Source organism: Crocuta crocuta, unplaced genomic scaffold (genome assembly GCF_008692635.1).
Source record: "Crocuta crocuta isolate KB4526 unplaced genomic scaffold, BGI_CrCroc_1.0 scaffold139, whole genome shotgun sequence".
Classification (NCBI taxonomy): Eukaryota; Metazoa; Chordata; class Mammalia; order Carnivora; family Hyaenidae; genus Crocuta; species Crocuta crocuta.
In genome coordinates this window covers 8075001-8097315 of record NW_027533258.1, presented here as the reverse complement: position 1 = coordinate 8097315, position 22315 = coordinate 8075001, and the positions used below count along the sequence as shown (strand labels likewise).

The 22315-nt window shown below is 57.2% G+C and overlaps 1 protein-coding gene across 1 annotated transcript in view; it reads right to left on the bottom strand.

Annotated features, from left to right (window-relative positions):
• Nucleotides 1-10453, bottom strand: part of GAS7 (growth arrest specific 7) — a 140660-nt gene extending 130207 nt beyond the window's left edge. Inside the window, exon 1 of the mRNA XM_077746546.1 lies at nt 10378-10453. Within this exon, the coding sequence (XP_077602672.1) occupies nt 10378-10416 (39 nt within the window). The 5' untranslated portion in view covers nt 10417-10453. The remainder of the gene's footprint in view (nt 1-10377) is intronic.
• Between the last annotated feature and the right edge of the window lie 11862 nt (nt 10454-22315).

Sequence of the window (22315 nt, the reverse complement as noted above, 5' to 3'; positions counted from 1 at the left end):
TGAATCCTCTATAAAGAAAGTAACTGAAAACTAAGAAATGCATCTGCCGGGGGGTGGGGGGGGCGCCCAGGAAGAGGGGTCACCGGCTGCCTCTCCAGCACCTGGGTGGGCCCAGCCAGAGGGCGGCCCCACGCAGCGCGCACTGCAGAGCCGCGATTTACCAGTTCAGTCGGCGGTCCGCGTGGACTCCAAGTAAACCCTCGCACGCCAGGGCCTCCACCAGAGAAATAAGCCATCCCTAACGACACAGGGCAATGCTTCCCGTGCTGGGAGGGAGGGGGGAGGGCAGCGCGGCACGAACCCCGAGGAGGAAAGTCAAGTTCGCCCGGCCCTACGTGGGAGCACGGGAAAGGCTGGACGGAGGGAACACAAAATGAGGCTTCTCTGGGGCTACAGTCCCCGCGCTTCCTCTTCCTGGATCAGACGCCTCGAGTGGCAAAGTAAGTGAAAACAGGGCAGAGGAAGGGAGGGGAAGGGGAGTGTGGGGTCCGGGCTTCCAGTCATGAACTGAGTAAGTCCCGGGGATGAAAGGAGCTGCGTGGGAATGTAGTCAGCGGGGTTCTAACGGCGTGGACGATGGCTCGTCGTCCCCCGTAACTGCTGTAACGCCGTGTGTCAACTATACTTCAATAAGAGGGAAGAAAAGATAAATCTTTTATAAAAAAAAAAAAAGAAAAAGAAAATATGATGAAGCTTGAGAAGCCAAGGACGTCTGTAACCCAATCGTCCAGCCCTGTAGTGCCAGCACCCCCAAATCTGCACCTGACCTCGGCAGCCAGAGCAAGGAGGGAAATGCGTTTGGCTGAATGGTCCTCAGTGTCCTTCAAAGAAGCCACCGGCTGGTGGAGAGTATGACTGTTTCTGCCTGACACCGAAAGAAAGTGCTCCCGTGGGTTTGTGGAAAGAAGAACAGATTTTTTTTTTTTTTTTTTAAAAAGGCTTTGAAGATCATGGGTTTCAGAGGACTGTGAATTTTAACCCTTGGTGTCAACCAAGTCCTTAGGCAGCAATCCCTACAGGGGCACCTGGGTGGCTCAGTCGATTAAGCGTCCGACTTCGGCTCAGGTCATGATCTCACGGTTCATGGGTTCGAGCCCCGCCTTGGGCTCCGTGCTGACAGCTCAGAGCCTGGATCCTGCTTCGGGTTCTGTATCTCCCTCTCTCTCTGCCCCTCCCCTGCTCACGCGGTCTCTCTATCTCTCTCTCTCAGAAATAAATAAAACATTCAAGAAAATTTTCTTTTTTAAATCATGTCCTGCTTCAGTTCTCCGCAGTGGATCCCCATCTCCCGCAGAGTGAAAAGCCCGTGTCCACAGCAGCCTGACGGACCTTCCCATCTCCCCCTCCCTCCATTCTAGACACGGTGGAGGGGTCAAGTGCGTGTCCACCTCTCGGCCCATGTGCATGGACTTTCCCTCCCCCTGCAAAGCTCTTCCCTTGCACCTTCATTTCACTTGGGTCTGTTTAAACATTAGCGACCGCAGAGCCTTCCCGTCAACACCATCTAAAAGATTGCCTCCCGCTGCCCTCTGCTCCGTGACAGGAAAACAGGACCTCACAAGCCCAAAAGCACATCATCTAGTTGATTTATTGTCTGCTTCCCCCAGGGGAACTTAGGCGGTGAGAGCAGAGACTCTGTTAGAAACACCCGGCACCTCCAACCCTAATGGGTAACAGGCGCTCAATAAAAAGGTGGTGAAAGAATGAACGAACATTCATTTGTTCAAGGTTCAAGGTTATTTGACCAGGGAGTCACTTTTATCCCAAGGGGCCCCGTGACACGCAGGTGCTGGCAGGCTGACTTTGACAGATGCTCACTGTAGGGGCGCCTGGGTGGCTCAGTCGGTTAAGCGGCTGACTTTGGCTCAGGTCGTGATCGCGCGGTTCATGAGTTCGAGCCCCGCATCCAGCTCAGTGCTGACAGCTCGGGGCCTGGAGCCTGCTTCCGATTCTGTGTGTGTATCTCTCTCTCTCTGCCCCTCCCCAGCTCATGCACGCTCTCTCTCTCTCTGTCTCTCTCTCTCTCTCTCTCAACACTAAATAAACATTAAAAAAAGCTTTTTTAAGGCAATGACTCCCAGATCAGCCTCTTCTAGCCCCTCATCTGCATTTTTCTGGATCACTCCCCAATCCCTCCACAGGCCCCAACTCATGGGATAAACCACACTCTTCCTCAAAGACACAGGCCACTAATATCTCAAAGGCAGTATGTCCAAAGCTAAATTCCATTCCCAAATCTTTCCCTCCCATCTATGAATCTATGTATCTATCTATTTATGTATTTACGTACCTACGTATCTATCTATTCACACATATATATATATGTACGTATTCCTAACCGCCAGAAGCCCAACCCCAAATCAGACCTCTTCAATGTTTCCGTTTAATGTCAAATCCCCCACACTCAATCACTTCCAATGTGGGCTCTAAGGACCATGAGTTTTGTGCCGCTTGTTTATTTTACCCCTCGGTGGAAACCGAGTCCTTGAGAAGCAATCCCTGGGTATCCATTCCCAGCTCCGTTCCCACCACCCAGGTGTCCGCGACCAGCTGGCGACCAGAGGAAGTAAAAGTAAGAAGGAAACCTTCACATTTGGGAGAAGGGTAAGGAAGGGACTTCCCAGCTCCTATCTATTCAACCGCTGAAATCTCTCCAAACGTTGTCCCCCCACGGTCCCCCATCCGTTTGCCAGGAGAGCGCCCACCTGCTCAAAACCTCCTCTGGCACGCAAACAAAACCCACAAATCCTTCCAGGCTCGTCAACGTTCTGGGGAACCAGTGGTGAAGGCGTGTCGATCCTGCCTGACTTCCCCCAGTCTCCTCGCTCCGGCACTGGCACCCCATTTTTGCCCCGAAGGGGAGCCACAGCTCTCCATTCTCAGGGGAGTCTTTTTCTTTAAGTTTATTTGCTTATTTTGAGAGGGACAGAGACAGAGTGGGGTAGGGAAAAAGACAGAGGGAGACAGAGAATCCCAAGCAGATTCCACACCATCAATGCAGAGTCTGACACGGGGCTTGAACTCACGAAACCGTGAGATCATGGCCTGAATCGAAGTCGGACGCTTAACTGACTTAGTCACACAGGTGCCCCAAATTTATTTATTTATTTTGAGAGAGAGAGAGAGAGAGAGAGGGAGAGAGAGGCAGAGAGAGAGAATCCCAAGCAGGCTCCACACAGTCAGTGAAGAGCCCAACATGGGGCTCAAACCCGCAAACCGTGAGATCATGACCTGAGCTGAAACCAAGAATCGGATGCTCAACCGACTGAGCCACCCAGGCATCGTTGGCCTAAGGTGGAGATGGCAATGGGGTCATAGTGAGAAATCACATGTCCTGACACCTTCGCAGCGAATGGAGAGGGACAGGGGAGTCCCAATGTCTCCTGCTTTACTTGAGCAGCGCTGAGCCGGATTTTAACCCTGGCAATAGTACGGGTCCTATCAGAGGAAACAACTTCCTTCCTTCTGCCCATCCCTCAGCCGGGCCGGACCACACACCCTCTAAATCAGAACAAAACGATCAGGACGGAAGCGAGTTCCCTGATTTGATTCCCAAGCACCCCTTCGGAACCTCAGTGCCCTCACTTACGAGAATCTATAATCCTTCGTTGCCTTCCCTCCGTGGCCTCTGGGAATCCTGCTCCTTATTTTTTTTTTTTAAGTTTATTCATTTATTTTGAAAGAGAGAGAGTGAGGAAGGGGCGGAGAGAAAGAGGGAGAGAGAGAACCTCAAGCAGATTCCGCATGGTCGGCTCAGGGCCGGATGTGGGGCTCGAACTCACGAACCGTGAGATCACGACCTGAGCCAAAATGAAGAGTCAGCCGCTTAAGCGACCGAGCCACCCACCCGGGCGCCCCCGTCCTGCTCTCCCCCTGCCCCGAGCCTCCGTGATGCTCTGCACCTGTTTCCTGCAGACGCCTGATTGCGGCTGGCCCTCCCGCACCGGACCTCACCTTAAGGAGGTGCTCAATAAATACTTCCTCCCCGGGACGGGAGGAAGACGGCGGAGCGGAGGTGCCCAGACACCCGGGGCTCTGCCGGCCCCGATGCCCCCACAGGCCGCACACCCTGGGATACCCAGAACTCGCCGGGCGTGTTAGGTCGGGCGAGGCTGGTTCAAGGCTTCCCAGGGGCACCCGTGCAAACGCAGGCCGTGGCCCCGCGCTCTGCAGGCTCCCTTCCAGGCTGCTCCGCTTTTCGAGTCTCTGCGATCCCATGCCCTCGGCACTGTAAAAACTCACTCGGGCCCCGGGCCTTGGGTCCAACCTGCAGGCAGGCACAGCGGGCGCACACATGGCAACCCGGCCCGCGCTCGGGGCAGGAAGGATGTACAGAGGTGCATCGGGACCCACTTCCTTCCGCCGGCGAGATCCGAGGGCATCCCCATCAGGGGGCTCCCGTCCGCCTCACGCCACCCCCCTCTCCTGCCCGGGGGGGCCTCTCTGGACGGCTGGGCAGAAGTAGTGACCTGGAGAGGAGGATGCAAGGGACCCCTCCCACCCCACCCCTCCCCAGGGCCAGGCTGGAGGGGCTTCCTCTGCTGACATTAAAACCACAACAGCCCTCTGCACCCCCTCCCGCCTCCTCTTCCAAGCTGCCCTGCAAAGACTCTGGTGCTCAGACTTGCAGGAGGGCAGGGCCCTCATGAGGAGGGCACCGAGTAGAAAGGAAGCCTTCTAAGGTGGGCCAGGCCTTCTCACCCGCCGGTCCGAGGGAGGAAGAGCATTCGGTGGCGTTTGGGGAGGCACGGGGAGCACACGGTGACCAGGCATCCAACCGCCTCCTGAGGGTAAATGACCACAAAAGACGAGGGACCGAGCTGTGGCCACCGCGGGCGGGGAGGCAGAGACGGGCCTGTGCACACAGGCTCCCGCGGCCTCCCGGCACCTCGTGAGCCTGGGACGCGCTGTCCAGCCCTCCCTCCGCCGCACCTCTGCTTTCAGACTGCACCCACCCGACCAGCCCTGCTGCACGGTCAGGACACGCTCATCCCCTCGAAGGGATGTGTTCCATACGGCCCTGCGAGGTCTCTACCATCAACACTGGCGTCGGCGGCCAGAGCGAGCAGAGACTCTGTACGTCTGTCCAGCCATGCAAAGTTTTTTTTTTAAAGAGTATTTTTTTTTAATGTTTTATTTATTTCTAGGAGAGAGAGGGTCAGAGAGGGAGGGAGTCACAGACTGAAACAGGCTCCAGGCTCTGAGCTGGCAGTCAGCACAGAGCCCGACGCGGGGCTCGAACCCACGAACCGCGAGATCATGACCTAAGTGAAAGTCGGACACTTAACCGGCTAAGCCACCCAGGCGCCCCCAGCCATGGAAAGTTTCAACACGGTCACAAGGTTACAAGTGATCTGAGAGGCAATTTCCAAGGCCCTGGGGTGGGTGTGGCAGATTGATTCCTGTGCCAGGCACGGAGGAAGAGACGCTTTCCGAACTGCTCCGCCGTCGGATTCCCCCCACCCCCAACCCACCGCACCCCCAGCACTCTCGCTGAGATGACCACGCACAAGCTGAATCCTCTAACACTCGGCGCGCCCGGTGAGATGGGAGAGCGCGATCGCGCCCGGGCAGAGCCCTGTACGGAAGTGCAAATGCGCCCATGCATGCACGACACTGCATTGTGCAGAGAGCTGTACCTCTGTGACTTTTACAAGATTAGCCACCCTGGGCACACCGGCTAAACACGAGGCCCCCCGCCCGGTCCTCCGCCCCGGCGCCGGACTCTCGTGAGCCTAACGTACCCCAAACCCTGAGCGTGATGAGCTCACTGCCTCCCCAGACTCACTGGAGATCATCCACCTCCACTTCCCCCTGAGAAGCACACGACAGGGACAAAGAAGAGCCAGGATTCTTCTCTTCGCTCCTGCTGGGTGCGAGGAATGCTCTCGAGGCCAGCTCCCCTCAGCGCCTACATAGGAGACCAGGAAGGGAAAAGGGAAAGAAGAGAGCGGGAGGCGGAGATCCATTTATTCACCTCCTCGCTGGGGAGTCCCAAAGGCTCAGGAGGAGGAACCGGAAACTTCGGGTTAAAAAATCTTGCTGGAGGAATTGAGGTGATTTACCGGGCTTCGCGCCGCCTTGACATTTGAGGATTAATTTTATTGTCTGCCTAGCCCGGCCCGCCACCCCATTTCCTATTAATCCTCATGATCAAACTCTTGCCACCAGCCTACACAAGAGAACAGTGTCCCTGTACCTGCTTTGATGTCCCCAGCAGCGCAATCTCCTGTTACTATCTCCACTCGGATACGGACTTGGATGCTCTCACGTGTGGGTAAACCCAGGAACACCCCTCCCCACTGGCTTCCTCGCAGCCCTCATTGCCTCCGGTCTCCCCAAGGCTTTGGGGCCTCGAGGTTCTTCCATTGCCTTCCATGACCCGAACCATCTGGACTCCCCACCTGCCTCGGAGCTGGGGCGGTTTTCTCAAGTCCCGCCCAGGCGGACATCAAGGATCCCCTCACTTCCACATCCCAGCAGTGACCGTTCGGGGATGGGGGCTGACGCGGCCACCCAACACGCCGCCCCAGGCTCTGTTTGAAAGCTACCCAACTCAGTGAATTTCTTTCTTTTTCTAATTTTTTAAACTTATTTATTATTGGTTTAAGGGTCACCAAGAGGGTAGAATCCTTCTCAAGGAGTTGCTAAGGTAGAAAATGAAGCCAGCAAAAACAGGAAAGTAAAGCCAAGAGATGGAGCCTTCTGGCAATGGGGCCTCGGCCCCTTCTGTGTGGTACCTACTGTAACAAATCAGTCCAAAGCTTAATGGCTTCAAACAACAAACCTTTAGCAGCTCGGCTTCTGCGGGCAGGAGATCTGGGTACGGTTTGCCCAAACGCTGCGACTCAAGTGGGGTTTCTCACGAGGCCACGATCAAGGTGTCCGCCAAGACCGTGATCATCTCAAGGCTTAACTGGAGGAGAATCCCTTCCGAGTCTGATCACACGGTGGTCGGAAGACCTTGGGCCCTTTGCTGGGTGTGGAGGCCTCAGTTCTTTGCCTCATGTAGAGATGCTTTGGGCTCTAGCTTCTAGCGTGATTCGTGTCAGCACTTGGGGCAGCTGGATGGGAGGATTCATCCTCATCACATGTTGGGCTCTCAGCCTTGCAGCCAGCCTTGCTCACGACCGGGCTGCAGGACTCAAGGGGCGCCCACAACTGGAGAACCTTCTCTGAAACTGTCTACAGGGGCCAGGACCAGGAGGGAAGGGCAGAACCATCCTCAGGTCCAAATGGGCCCCCCAACCCATGAACCCCATACATGGGGTAGACCAGATGCCCCAAGGAGCATCCCAGGATCCTGCTGGCCGACATGCTGTGTCTTTTAAAGGACTATGTAGAATCACAACTAAAACAGCCTTGGCATGCCGACTTGGGGTGACTCAAGTTGTTTATATAGACAGGAGTCCACACATCCCAGGGACCTCCCTGCCTCCACCCAACCTGGGCCACTTACTCCCATGATCATCCCCTTGACCTGGTATTTTAGATCAGTGTTTCTCAAGCCCGGATAAACATCAGAATCATCAAGGGAGCTTTGAAAACACGGGGTGCCCTAGGAACCATGTCTTCCCAAGCTTCCAATTGCACAAGCGCTCGGGGGCTTCTTCACTCAACGCAGGATCCAAGGATGTCGGCATCAGCATGACTGGGAAGCTCTGTCACAGACTGGAGTCTGTATCGTGACAAATCCCCGGGCGATCCGTTTGCACATTCAAGTTTGAGAAGCACGACCCAAGCCACGTGGCAGCCCTCCTTGTATTCACCCACCTACCCCCAGGACTGTTTTCCACCACGGAGACGACTATCTATACCCTTTCTCAGATAATGGTCTTGCGTGCCTCGCACTTCACTTAGAAAGACAAGAGCGGTTTGATAATAACTGCTCACCAATCCTTGGCGCACCATCGCTTGGCCCGAACTCCATCAGCGCCCATATGTGCAGCCTTCCCCTGCCCCCGTTACGGTGACTAAAAGGCCTTCCTCCTACCAAAGGCAAACTACCTGCTTTCTACCTATCAGCAGGAAACACCTAGCTTTAAAAAGAAAGATAAAAAATACCCCTCGATTGCCACTCCTCCGGGACCCACCCATTCCTTTGCTTCTGGTCACAGCAAATATTTTCGCCAAAAGAGTTACTTATGGTCATGACCTCTGCTTTCTTGGCCCCAGTGCTCTGCTACTGCCTCCACTGAGCGGGCTCTCCCAAGGTCACCCATGACCTCCATGCTGCTGACCTTGGATTCTTCTCGAGTCCTTGGCCGATCAGTAGCATTCAACGTTTCTTCCTTCTGGAAACCAAGAGAACGACTTCCCTTGTCTGCCATGGCCACCTCACATTTCTCAAGTGGTCTTTCTGGATCTTCTTCCAAAGCTCCACCTCAAACGGGACAGCAATCTCCTGCCCCTCCCCCTCTTCTTCACATACGCACTCTCTTCAGTGGCCTGACCCCGTCCCGTGGCTTTATAAACCCTCGATTTCCTATCTGTAGCCCCGACCTTTCCCCCTGACCACCTGGCTATCTGCTGTCTCTACACAGATGCTCGAGAGAAATCTCTAACCCACCCCCAAAAGAGCCCATGTTCGTCGCTTCCGAAAGCAAAGCAAACCAAGATAAAATGGTGCCATGATCCATCCTGCTGCTTAAGCCCCAAATCTCGGATCAGCAGATTCTCCCACCTTCCCCATCCCCTTCCGGTTCACCACCATCGGATCCACTTTCAAAAGCCATCCAGAATCCATCCGTGTTTTTCCATCTCCGCCACGGTCACCCTGTTCCCAAGGCACCAGCAACACCCTCACGAGGACCCAACTGGCCTCCTATTCCACCCTTACCCCCTACAAGTCACTCTCGCCGTGGCAGCCAGAGCGAACCTAAAAAACGCCAACCTCATCATGTGAACCTAAGTAAATCCATCCGAAGGCTCTGCGCCATGTTAGAAAGAAGAAACCCCGACCAGGCAGCCTAACGCACAAAGCAATCAAGTCCGGCTTCTCCCCACCTCATCTTACTTCACCCGATTCTCTCCAGACACAACGACCGTCAGCCCCGTGCTGCTCAGCCCAGAAGGCAACAGCTTTCTGTCGCTACGGAAAGTTAAACTGAAGGCAGCCAAAGCGAAAATAAAATGTGCAATTCCCTCTTCCTAAGTCTTACTGCGTTTCAAGCAATCGGCTGTCACGTGCGGCTGTTGGCTAACTGGTCAGCGCAGGGACGGAATTCCCATCTCTGCAGAAAGTTCCAGGGACTGGGATGTGCTAGCTGCTCCTTGGATGGGGTGAGTTTGGCCTTTCCTTTTGGCCTTGACACTCGCTGTCACCGCTGCCCAAAGTGCCCTTCCCCCAGCACTTCCCAAGGCTGGTCTAGACGTCAGCTTAAATGCTACTACCTCAGGGGCGCCTGGGGGGCTCAGTCGGATAGGCGGCCAACTTCGGTTCAGGTCACGGGCTCACGGTTCATGGGTTCGAGCCCCGTGTCGGGCTCTGTGCTGACAGCTCGGAGCCTGGAGCCTGCTTCGGATTCTGTGTCTCCCTCTCTCTCTGCTCCTCCCCACCTCATGCTCTTTGAGAGAGCTCAAAAATAAAATAAACATTTAAAAAAATTTTTTTAAAGTCACCTCCTCAGAGAAGCCCTCCTGGAACATTCCACCTAAAGAAGCCACCAGTTAGCGATTCCCAATCACGTGAACCGACTGAACTCTCCACAGCACCTACCGCTGGCTGTGTCTCTTCGTTTTTATGTCTGTCTGCTGTCTAACTCCAGCAGGCCACCTCGGCCCTAAGGACACTTACGACAGCAAGGCCCCTGGGGGTCCTGGTTACCATAGCGTCGCGGCCCCTTGCCCTGGGCCCATGCAATACAGTGCCCAACACACTCTGCTGGCTTATTACAAATGCGCTGTTGGGGCCCTTGGGTGGCTCAGTCAGTCAAGCGTCCAACTCTTGATTTCAGCTCAGGTTATGATCTCACGGTTCGTAGGATCAAGCCCCGCGTCCGGCTCTGGGCTGACAAGAGGGGGTGCAGCCAGCGCCTGCTTGGGAGTCTCTCTCTCTGCCCTTCCCCTGCTCTCAAAATAAATAAACTTCAAAAAACAAAAAAAAATAAGTGGATTGTTAGACCGAAGTCATAGTCCTATCTCCTCTGAAATCTCTAACTATCATCTCTTTCGAACCTTCCCCGCCCCCAGCCAGGCAGAGCCCGCACCCACTCCACCCTGACTGCACGACGCACGGTGCATCGCCCCTGCCCGAGTCAGCCCTGCAGACACCAGCAGGTTCACCTTCACCCCATCTTGTCAAATCAGTCCCCCGCCCCTGCCCCGTGCGGCCCCAAATGGCCTCCGTGTCCCCAAACGTGGCCTGCTGCTTCCTACCTCAGTGCGGCTCCCGAGGCCTCTCTCTGCTCCCAGCATGTGGTCTCTTGCTTCTTGAAGCCACGCCTTGCCTTGCCGCCCAGGTGGGACATGGGTGGCATTTCCCCTGCCGGCCAGGTGGCCCCTCCTCCGGTCTTCTCCCGCACTTCCTGTCTGTAGGCTCGCTCTGGCCACTTACAGGAAACAGGAAGTCGCACCTTCCACAGGCCAGCACACGGCCGATCCCAGAGAGGACTCCCGAGAGTGATGCTTTGCAGCCGTGGCTGACGATCGGAGCCACCCAGAAAGTTCACCAAGAGCACACAGGGCCAGGCTCGCTGACGTGGGTCAGGGTCTGGGCCTCCGTCCCTTTCCCACCTTTCCTAGGAGACTCAGGGACCCACCAAGTTCGAGATCCGGTGCTTTGGGGACATCCATCCTGCAGAAATGGCTTGCTCCAGCTCTGCCCTTTCCCACCAATTCAGAACATTCAGGAAGTGGCCCGCTCAGCGAATGCCCTTCTGCCCCCCACACTTCCTCTTTCAAGTACTGAAAGTCACCCCCCCACCCCCACCCAGGGCGCCTGGGTGGCTCAATCACTTAAGCGACTGACTCCTGATCTCAGCTCCGGTCATGATCTCACGGGTCGTGAGTTCGAGCACCGTGTCAGGCTCCCGCTGACAGCGTGGAGCCTGCTTGGGATCCTCTCTCTCTGCCCCTCCTCTGTTCACGCTCACTCTGTGCGAGCTCTCGCTTTCTCTCAAAATAAAAGAGCCTTAAATAAATAAATAAATGAATAAATAAAACTGAAGACCCAGGCCCTATCTGAAGAGACACGTGTTAGTGGCTACTGTATTGGGCGGGGCAAATACAGAACATCTCCATCACTCTAGAAAGGCCTACTGGACCCTGCTGGCTTAGACCAATCTCTCCAAGCATTCTTGCCTCTGGCTTCACCCTCCCCTCCAGAAAAACTCAGAGCGATGGGGCGCCTGGGTGGCTCAGTCGGTTGAGCGTCCAACTTCGGCTCAGGTCATGATCTCACGGTTCATGGGTTTGAGCCCTGCGTCAGGCTCTTTGCTGGCAGCGAGCTCAGAGCTTTGAGCCTGTTTCGGATTCTGTGTCTCCCTCTCTCTCTGACCCTCCCCTGCTCACACTGTCTCTCTCTCTCAGAAATAAATAAAACATTAAAAAAAAAAAACTCAGAGCGAGAAAAATGCAGCCCCCGCACCCCGTTCTGCCCCGGAATTCACTCTTGAGCATGTGCCTGAAGACGCACAGACAGAAGCAGTTTCTAGGGATTTCTGCCCGGCCAGGTCTGCCTGTCCACTGAAAAGATGCCGTTTTTGGAGAATGGAAGGTAGAAGGAGCAGGGTGAGGAAAGTGCCTCATGCAGGGGTGAGGTGGAGAAAGGTGGAGATTAGAGAGGGGGAAGCAGGGGGAGAGCAGCTTGGAAACGGAGCAGAGAATTCAGATGTCAAAAGGAGGGCCCCCGCCTGTAGACCCCGCAGCCTGCAAAACAATCTGGCAGCTTGCGGAGGCCCCAGACTAGACCAGACCAGAGCTCCCAGGGTCCTCTGCCCGTGGCCCTGGGGACCCTGGAGAGCCCCCAACCACTCACGTGCCCCCCCCCCCAGCAACAGTGTGGGGACATGTGGGGCCAGACAGGGAGAGGCAATCAACTAAAAGCCAAGATGTAAAAACTCCTCCATACAGACATCGTTAAAATTTGAAAACACCCAGTGCTGGCAAGGCTGAGGACATGGGCGCTCCTAGACATTGCCGGTGGAGGGCTAAGCCAGAAGGTCTCCCTGGAGGCAATCTGGCACATTCTATCAAACTCACAGACACTTCAACTCTCTGCTCCGGCCTTTTGACCTCAGGACTTCATCCTTCACACTCACCCCCGTGCAGAATGAAGGCCACACCGGGTTACCCACCGCAGGAAAGGTACCAGGGAAAGACGGGAAGCATCTACACGCCCAGCAGAGAAACAAGTGCAGGAAGGCACGGAAAAGAATGAGGACACCCTTGCTATCGACTCACCTCCAAAATACACACACAGTTATGGGTTTTAAAAACAGCAGCGGCCGCGGCAAGGCAGAGTCAAGAGGGGCGAGCACCTGCGTGAGGGACGACAGAGGCACGCGCGTGTTTGTAAGTGTCCGCACGGTTTCTGGAATCAGCCGCAAGAAGCTGATGCCTTGCCTGCCTCTGGGGTGGGGGATTGGGAGGCCGAGGGCCGGTGTGCAAAGGAGGCCAAGCGTTTTCCTTTCTTTATTCCTTTTCCAACAGCACGCTACCTGCACGCGATCCATTCAATAAGCGTAAAATTAACAAAGACACGCTTCTGGTATGCACACGCCACAAAAAGTCGAAAACGTCCCCCAGACACACCCTTCTGCTTTGAAACTACACTCTCAACGCGAAAGGCACCTGCCGGGTGCGTGGGGTCCGTGCTACCAGCTTCACACCGGCTATGGCTCCCGGGGGCTTCCGGGGACACCTGCCCTGCTGTGGGCATCCCTTGCCCGGGTGGTCCAGGACCTGCAAGGAAGAGCTCTCACGCTCCCGGCCCGCCGCGAACCCGGGCTGTACTCCAGGCATGACCGGAGTACGGATGAGCCGCCCCCCCCGCGCCACCGAAGTCTGGGCTTCAGGGTTCCATGTCCAACAAGCGTGTCACCACATCGTAGTGGCCCCGGGAGGGCAGGGTGCCCACAGCGACCGCTCAATGGTCGCCTGCCAGCCTCTCCATCTCAGGAAGAACATAAACGCATGTGCCATGGCTGCGGTCTGATAATCACTATGGACACCACACACCAGCCTGTACCGGGTCTGGGTCCAATTAGCCACCCCCGCAACAACACCATAGCAACAAAGGTAATATTATTGTTCTACGAAGAAGAAAAAGAAGAAGAAGAAACCACACACACACACACACACACACACACACGCACGCATGAACGGCTGTGCGATGGCTTTTAAAACCACAAAGATAACGTTCTTCCACACTCTGCCACGTGAGCCTCCCTCTCACTTCCCGAAGTTGTGGCCTCCTCGGCAGGAAGTCCCCAGGCTCCGGGCAATTACCTCTCTACACCACTCTGGGGTGTGAGCCCTCCACAGTAACACCAGGCCCAGGCAAGCGTGGAGTAGAGGCTGCGAGCCTCCCTCCGCCCCCTTCTGGAGGCAGGGAGGCTGGAGGCAAGACAGCCCGGTGGGGGGTGGGGGTGGGGGGAAGCTCCAAGCTGCCCGCCCACTCCTCCCCCTCCCCAACCAGGTCCCTCCTCCGTCTGACTGGCTGCCTTCCCTCTCGGTGCCAGACCCGAGCTGGGCACTGGGGCCTTGGTGGCTGCATCAACGAGCCACGCACGAATCCTCAGACCGAAATGTGGAAAGCATTAGCCCGAATGAAAAGACATAAATCAGGAAGGGGAGCTATGGCACGGAGGAAAACAGCTCTTCTCGGGGAGCGAGAGCCCTCGCTGTTGCACAAGAGCCCAGTGAGTCACCAGCCGGCAGGGGGAGGACCAGGGAGGGAGGGGAGCCCCCAGTGGGAGACGGGGCGGGTGTCGGGGGGAGCGGTGCAAAAACACAGCTGGAGGTTTCTAACTAACCACACTTCATCAGCAATCCGGGGGGAGGAGGGTGCATCACCTCCCTCCTCGGCTCAGGAAGTTTCAAAATGTGTCCTCCCCAGAGACGACAGTGGGAGGGAGTCTGGCTAAGAGGCGACGGGTCACCCCCTACAGCCCGCAGCTGCTTCCTGGGGAAGGGACCCTCAGCCCAGAGTGTGCACCTCCCTCTGCTCCTCCCTGCCAGGCACCGTGCTCTTCGGGGGGCCCCAAGCCCAAAGCGCCCGCCGTGGGCACACAACTCTGCTCACCTACCCCGACTGCTGCTTCTGATCTCTGCTTCTTGTCCTTCTTCCAAACACACCAACCTCAACGCAAGCTGCTGTTGATAAGACAAACCCCTCCCCGGGAAGAACTCCTACCCTCCTGTAAGACCCCGCCTCATCCACCAGCTATGCAAGTTCTGAGTGCCGGCTGTGAGCAAGACGCTGGGGTCCGGCGGTGACAGGGGCCCCCAAACAGCTCATTCAGCTGGGGCATAGTAGCATCAGGACGTCTGGGCCCAGAAGGCTCTGGAAATTAGCCCAGCCAGACCCCCCCTTGGCCTGAACAGGATCACCCCTCTAAGTAGCTTCATCTTGCTCTGGTGAAAATAAGAGGTGAGGGTTAGGGACAAACGGGGTCCTCAGACAACGATCGCCCGTAAGAAACACACAGAAAAAAATCAAAGTCCTAGAGTGCCTGGCTGACGTGCGGTCTATGCCAGAGGGCAGGGCCCACGGCTGGGCCACTGCAATCATTGGGCACTCAGTAAGACAGACCGACAGAAAGCGCTGAGAGGGGAGAGGCCTCATGAGGAAGGGGGTAACCCAGGAATGGCCTTGTTAGAGGACAACTGGCAGAGAGGACCGAGTAGAAGAAGAAAACATTCCAGGCCATNCATCCACCCACCCATCCATCCATCCATCCACCCATCCAACCATCCATCCATCCATCCATCCATCCATCCATCCGTCCATCCGTCCATCCATCCATCCGTCCATCCGTCCATCCATCCACCCACCCATTCATCTATCCATCCATCCACCCATCCACCCACCCATCCATCCACCCATCCACCCACCCATCCATCCATTCATTTACCCACCCACCCATCCATCCATTTACCCACCCATCCATGCATCCACCCACCCATCTATCCATCCATTTACCCATCCATCCATCCACCCACCCATCCATTCCTTCATCCGTCCATCTGTCCATCCACCCACGCATCCATCCATTCATTGGCCCATCCATCCATTCACTTACCCACCCACCCATTTACCCAACCACCCATTCATCCACCCACCCATCTATCCATCCATTTACCGAACCATCCATCCATCCATCCAACCAACCATCCATCCATTAACCCATCCATCCATCCATCCATCCATCCATCCATCCATCCATCCATTCACCCATTCATCCATTTATCCATTCATTTACTCATTCATTCGACAAACACTTCCTGAGCACCTCTTATAGACCAGACACGGTTTTAGGTGCTAGGACACACCGGTCACAAAACAAAAGGTCTGCACCCTAGTGACACTTGCATTCTCCTGAGGGCAGACACCCAAGCCATAGCAAGTCCGGCACACAGGTACAAAGTCAGGTTTTGCAGGAAGGCAGTAAGTGATGGAGAAGAGGAAGAAGAACAGGAAAAGTGGGCATGGCAGAGTGACAAAATTCTGAGACGAACGGCCGGATCACCCTCCTTGAGAGCGCTGCTGTGACAATCGACCACTAACTGAGTGGCTCACAACACCAGATTTATGGTCTCGCGGTTCTGGAGGTCGGATGCCCAGAGGGGTCTCCCTGGGCTGAAGCTGAGGGGTCAGCAGGGTCAGCTCCTTCTGGAAGCCCCCAGAGAGAACCTCGCCCGGCTCTGCCTTCAGAGGCCGCCACACCCCGTGGCGTGGGGCCCCTTTTGAGCATCGCTCAACCTCCAGCTTCTGTTGTCACGTCTACGCCTGACCTGGCCCTCCTCCCTCATCTCACAAGGACCCCTGTCATCCTGCTGGGCTCACCCAGACAGCCCAGGACCTTCTCCTCATCCCAACAGCTTCAATGTCACTGCACCTGCGAGACCTGATCGCCGTGGCCCGGGCTCTGGACGGGACACCTCTCGGGGACCCACATGGGCTGTGAAGACCCTCCCTAGGAAGCATGCCTGGGGCGTGTGCAGGGACACGGTGGGGGCAGGTGTGGAAGGAAAGGAGAGCAGAGTGAGGGGGTGGGGTCAGGTAGCACCCCACCAGCCGCGTTGAGAGCTTCCTCAGCTCTACTCCAGCATGGTGGGGACCCATCGCAATGCCCTGAGGACACCAGTGACACGATCGGACTTGTTATTTAAGAACAACGGACCAGGGGGCGCCCGGGGGGCTCAGTCGGTTGGGCATACGACTTCGGCTCAGGTCATGATCTCGCGGTCCGTAGGTTCAAGCCCCACGTCGGGCTCTGTGCTGACAGCTCGGAACCTGCTTCGGATTCTGTCTCCCTCTCTTGCGGTCCCTCCCCCGCTCATGCTCTGTCTCTCTCTCTCTCTCTCTCAAAAATGAATAAATAAACAAACAGAAAAGAACAACAGACCGGGACCTGGCAGAGCACTGGGGCGGCCACTATGAAAACTCCGGGACACAAGGGTTGTGGCCTGGGCTCACCAAGAGGGCGGCCGTGGGGGTGAAGAGAGCTGGCTGCATTTTTTTAAAAGTTTGGAAGGAGGAGCCCACACGCTTACCTGGCAAAGGAAACCCAAGAAGGGGGAGGAAAAAGAGAGGGCTGCCGAGGCGTCTGAGGGCTGCGAGCCGCGCAGCGGGAAAGACAGCCTTGCCGGTTGCTGAAAGGCTGCAGGCGGCCCAGACCCAGAGGACGGACCAGGAGATGTCGAGCGAGCGGGCTGAGTCGGGAGGTCAAGAGCAAACCTGCGAGCAGGGCCTGCTGACCCAAAGCTGCAGCCTCCACAGGGGAGGCTGCCGGAGGTCTGGGCTGGGAATCTGGGTCTGGACTTGACCCTGAGAGGGATGGGAAGCTCCCGGGGTGTGGAGGCGGCTGTGACTACCCTGGATTAAGTTTGAGAGTCAGGCAGCAGTTGCAAGGCCGGATGACAGAGGCTGAGCAAACAGGGATTTCGCCTGAGCCCTCAGTTGCTCAACCAGGCATTTTCCACTTCCTACAGCCCACTGGGCGGGACGGAGCTGTGGCGCAGGGAGGGGCGGGCGGGACCCAGGAATGCGGTCCTACCACGGGGCCCCCCAGATCCTTAGCTGTGCTCACTCACCACCGGGCCAAGCCTTCGGGGCCTTCACTGCCAGCAGCGGGGACTCGGGGAAGCCCTTGCGTGGTCCCGACTCGGGGGGGCCCGTAAATCACGAGGACAGAGCGGAGCCCAGGGCGGGTNCAGTTGCAAGGCCGGATGACAGAGGCTGAGCAAACAGGGATTTCGCCTGAGCCCTCAGTTGCTCAACCAGGCATTTTCCACTTCCTACAGCCCACTGGGCGGGACGGAGCTGTGGCGCAGGGAGGGGCGGGCGGGACCCAGGAATGCGGTCCTACCACGGGGCCCCCCAGATCCTTAGCTGTGCTCACTCACCACCGGGCCAAGCCTTCGGGGCCTTCACTGCCAGCAGCGGGGACTCGGGGAAGCCCTTGCGTGGGCCCGACTCGGGGGGCCCGTAAATCACGAGGACAGAGCGGAGCCCAGGGCAGGCGGCCAGACCGTGTGGGCACCTCCCAGGGGACGTGGGTCCTCCCCTCCCACTGGACACCAGCAATGTGCCAGGCGGCGGCATGGCTGGCATTCATTCATTCGACAAATGTTTGGTGAGCACTTAAAGGGCCAGGCCCTGCTTCTGGACATTAGAGGCACATCAGCAAACAAAACAGAAGAGGGAAAAAAAAAACCTCTGCCTTCCGCGGTGTATACATTCCAGCATGGGGTGGGGGGTGGGAGGCAGACATTTAACAGATAAATAAGGGGCGCCTGGGTGGCTCAGTAAGTTAAGCAGCCAACCTCAGCTCAGGTCAGGATCCTACAGTTTGTGGGTTCGAAGCCCCGCGTCAGGCTCTGTGCTGACAGCTCAGAGCTTGGAGCCTGCTTCCGATTCTGCGTCTCCCTTTCTCTCTCTGCCCCTCCCTGGCTCGTGCACATGCACTCTGTCAAAATAAATAAACTTAAAAACAGGGGCGCCTGGGTGGCTCAGTCGGTTAAGCCTCCAGCTCTTGGCTTCTTTTCAGGTCATGACTTCATGGTCCGTAGGACCGAGCCCCAAGTAGGGCTCTGCACTGACAGCCAGACAGCTCAGAATCTGCTTGGGATTCTCTCTCCCCACCTTCTCTGTCTCTCTGCCCCTCCCCCTCCTCAAAATAAATAAACGCAGAGGAAAAAGATAATTCTAGAAAGGCGTGAAGGAGCAGAAATTGGGGGTCTCGTGGGCTTCTTGCAAACGTGCGGGGACGTGAAGCTGGAAGGGAGCGCTGGGGGACCCTCCCAAGAACGTCCGGTCCTCGTCCCGGGTCCACCTCCTCCCCCGTCACCACCACCACCACGACCACCAGCACCTGGGCTGGTTAAAACTGTGCGGCAGAGGCCACACCCCCGGAAACCACCCACTGGGGGCGTGTCCTGCGGCTGGCCCCTCCCACAGCCGGGTTCAGGGCCCTTCCCGGCGAACGCGTCAGCGTCAGTTCTGCGCCTGCGCCGCAGACGCAACACCCGTACAGGAAGCGCCGACCCCAGGACTGAGCGCCCGCCGGGCATCTGGGAGGCGGGGTGGCGGCCCTCGCCTGGCTGTGTCCCCGCCCGGGGCCTGGCGGCAAAGGACGGGCAGGAGGCGATGTCACGCCTCTGACCGCAACCTGGGACTCTCCGCGCCAGTGCTCACGGCCCGGGAAGGGCAAGCCTCTTCCTGTTTGGAGGAAAGGCCAGGCTGACCCGGGGCGCACGACCCTGGCAGCGTCCCGGGCCCCGCCATCGCCTCCCGCCTCGCATCCCGCTGTGAACCAGCTGGCCGGGCCCCAGCCCCCGTCCACCTGCCCCTGCCTCGCCCGAAATGCTCCCGGTCTCCGCTCCTCCCCACGTGGCGAGGGCCCGAAGGGCTGGAGCACCAGCTTTTCCTTCCGGGGCCACTGCTGAGTCTCCCGCCAGAGGTTTGGATATAGACCAGGACTCAACCCCCGGGGGCACCTGCGGAAGATCCCAGAGGCACATTGATCGTGCAGGGGTGCGAAGAAGAGGGCAGCACCACCCCTCCCCGCCTCACCACTTCCTCCCCTACACGGCTACTCCACGGAAGCAAAGGTCCGCTGGGACCCCAAACTGGGGAACGCCTAGCTATGCACACTGGGTGTGCAGATCCCTTCAGGAAGGGGTATGTGTAGGGGCTGAGGGGTCCCCACTCCCCTCTGCGGGGTGCGGGTTCAGAAGGACTATGGACAGAGCAACCAGCAGGCTCCTGAGAGAGACGGTCCAGGTACAAACCCGGTCACTTGCCGGTGGACGCTGAACAAAGCCTTTAACTTCTCCGTTAAAGACTCAGCTTCCCCATCTGTGAAATGGGCCCGGTAACACCTGGAGTGTGTTGTGAGGATCCAGGGAGGTCATAAATGAAGGTACAGTGTTCAGAACAGTGTTAGGAAAACTGTCTATGATTATTACCTCTGAACCTTCGGACCGATGGATCTATTTGGAAACATTTTACCCACCTGAGAGGCCAAAGGCCCACTCGCGGGTTGAGAAAAATACCGTTAGGCGCAAGGACAGAGGTTCCGAAGATTTAATCCAGCACCACGGAGATCGCTTACCTGTTCCTGGCCAGGCTCGGCCATATGCTCCTCAACCCCCTTCCTTCCAACCAAGTCATGGAAGCCACTGAGACTGCATCTCATGGGGGAAAACTTGGGAGGTGGGTGGCCCCTGACTCAAAAGTGACCCTCGTCTGCAAACGGAGGTGGTAATGCTCCCCCACACCCACCCAGGGGACCGCGCCTCGGAACCCGAGAGCCTTGGAAGCGGTCAGCCGCTGTTCCCGTTCATCTTGGCCTCCCCCGGCGGGCGGGGGCCTTGCACTTCTGGTGCCTTCTTCCTGGAAGAGCGTCTGGGGCCCAAGCCAGTGTCTTTCAGAAACCCTTGCAGGGGCGCCTGGGTGGCTCAGTCCGTTAAGCGTCCAACTTCAACTCAGGTCATGATCGCACAGTTCACGGGTTCGAGCCCCATGTGAGGCTCTGTGCTGACCGTGCAGAGCCTGCTTGGGATTCTCTCTCTCCGTCTCTCTCTGTCCCTCCCCTGCTCACACTCTGTCTCAAAAATAAACTTAAAAAATATATAAAAGCAGGAGTTATAACTATTAAAAAAAGAGAAGGGAAAAAAAAAAGAAACCCTCACAGGTTGAGACAGAGACCCAGATACTGAGGCATTTTACCAGACACGTGCGTTTGTGCATGTGGCCCTATTCAAATACTCAGTTCTCAGGACAGGCAAGGGGCCACCTGGGCTCTGGTTCACTAGGAACCNAGAAAATCCTAATTTCCAATCACACCCTCACCACACAGGCAAGTTACTGACTGATACACGGCTCCATGTTTTCACCCAAAAACCCCGAATGTGACCTCACACAGTTGTAGAATTAACTGAAATACGTCCAAATGTGCAGACTGAAGTTTTTTTTTTTAATTTTTTTAATGTTTTATTTATTTCTGAGAGAGAGCATGAGCAGGGGAGGGTCAGAGAGAGAGAGTGACAGAATCCAAAGCAGGCTCCAGGCTCCGAGCTGTCAGCACAGAGCCTGATGCGGGGCTCGAACTCACAAACCATGAGATCGTTGACTTGAGCTGAAACCAAGAGTTGGACGCTTAACCGACAAAGCCATGGAGGAGCCCCGAGGAAATCTGTCTTCAAACACCCTACTCAGAGCAGCGGGCTTGGAGCTCCCACGCACATCGCCCCCACCCCAAAAAGCGTGTTAAACACAGATTTCCCGGCCCTGCTGCCAGTTTCTGACAGAGCAGGTCGGGGCCCGCCCTGAGGATGTGCCTCTCGAGCAGGCTGGCGGGTGACCATGATGCTCGTGCAACTGGTCCAGGGACCACAGTATGAGAAGCCCCATCCTCAGGAACCAAAGGCTAGAAAGTGTGCTAAGATCACCTAACACAATCACCAGGGGAGCCCAGCAATACTCTCCACCCCGCGCCCAGTAAAGAGCGCCTGGTCCAGTCCCACTGCTGACCCTAGGCTGTTCCATCCTCCACCTTGGACGCACGTGGGGCTGGGGGCGGAGGCCCCAGCACCCCGTTCATCACACACAACTGGGGGCCCCGCCGGTTCCTGCCTGCTCTACCCCCGGGGGCTGCGGAGGGAGGCCCCCGAGCTGCTGGACGGCTGCCTTCCACACCCATCCTTCCAGCCTGGGCTCTCCGCCTCCCTCCCTTCCAGGAATGAACAGGGGAGGCTACTCAGGGGGAGTCTCGAGGCCCAGAGGGTGGGGTCCGAGGCCCCGGGGAAGGGAAGGAGCAGGGCAGGGCCCTGGGACAGCTGACTCCAAGCCCAACCCCTCCACGCTGAGCAGAGCCTGGAGACAGGGGCCCGGGGGGGTGGGGGGCGGGGGACACGCGTGCACACTGCACCCAGTGTCCTGGCCACACAATGCACAAGGGGCCGCCGGGGCAGGCGGCCAGGGCCCACTCAGGCCAGTACCATCTGGCCAGGCCTCCGAGGGCCGGCAGAAGAAGCTGGACTCTGTCCTGGGGCACAGTCGGGCTCTATTCTTATCTCAAGGGGGAGTGCGTGACTCTCCTTGCAGTGAATGGGGGCCCCTGGCGAGGCGGAGGAGGAGACAGAGCCATCGCTGTGCCCCGAGAGGGCTCCCCACACGGCTCCCGGCTCCGACCAGCCCCTCGTGGCGGGGCCTTGCACGGCCTCCGGCAGGGACAGGCTGAGCCGGCAGCAGACGAGGGACTGGGTGGCCCCGCACGGCCTGGCCCTCACCCGCACCACTGCGCGCGTGGGTCCTAACGGAGACCCACACGGGACAGGGTCCCAAAGGAAGGAGCCCAGAGGTGCTACGCACCCCACACACAGTCACGAGGCCCTGCAGCACATCCGGCCCCTCATCTACGTCCCCCGTCACCATCTGCACGGGCCAGATCTCATCAAGCGCTCCCTTGAACTTGACAGAAGACAGAAGGAGCCACAGGACGCTCATGTGACCGGACATCTGTCCATCCAACACATCTAGATGTCCTAAGCCAAAAGCCTGGGTCACCAGCGTACCCTCCGAGACCCACATCCCTCCCCTCCGGGGTCTGCACGTGGGAAAAGTACCCTGCGGCGGGTTAAGTGA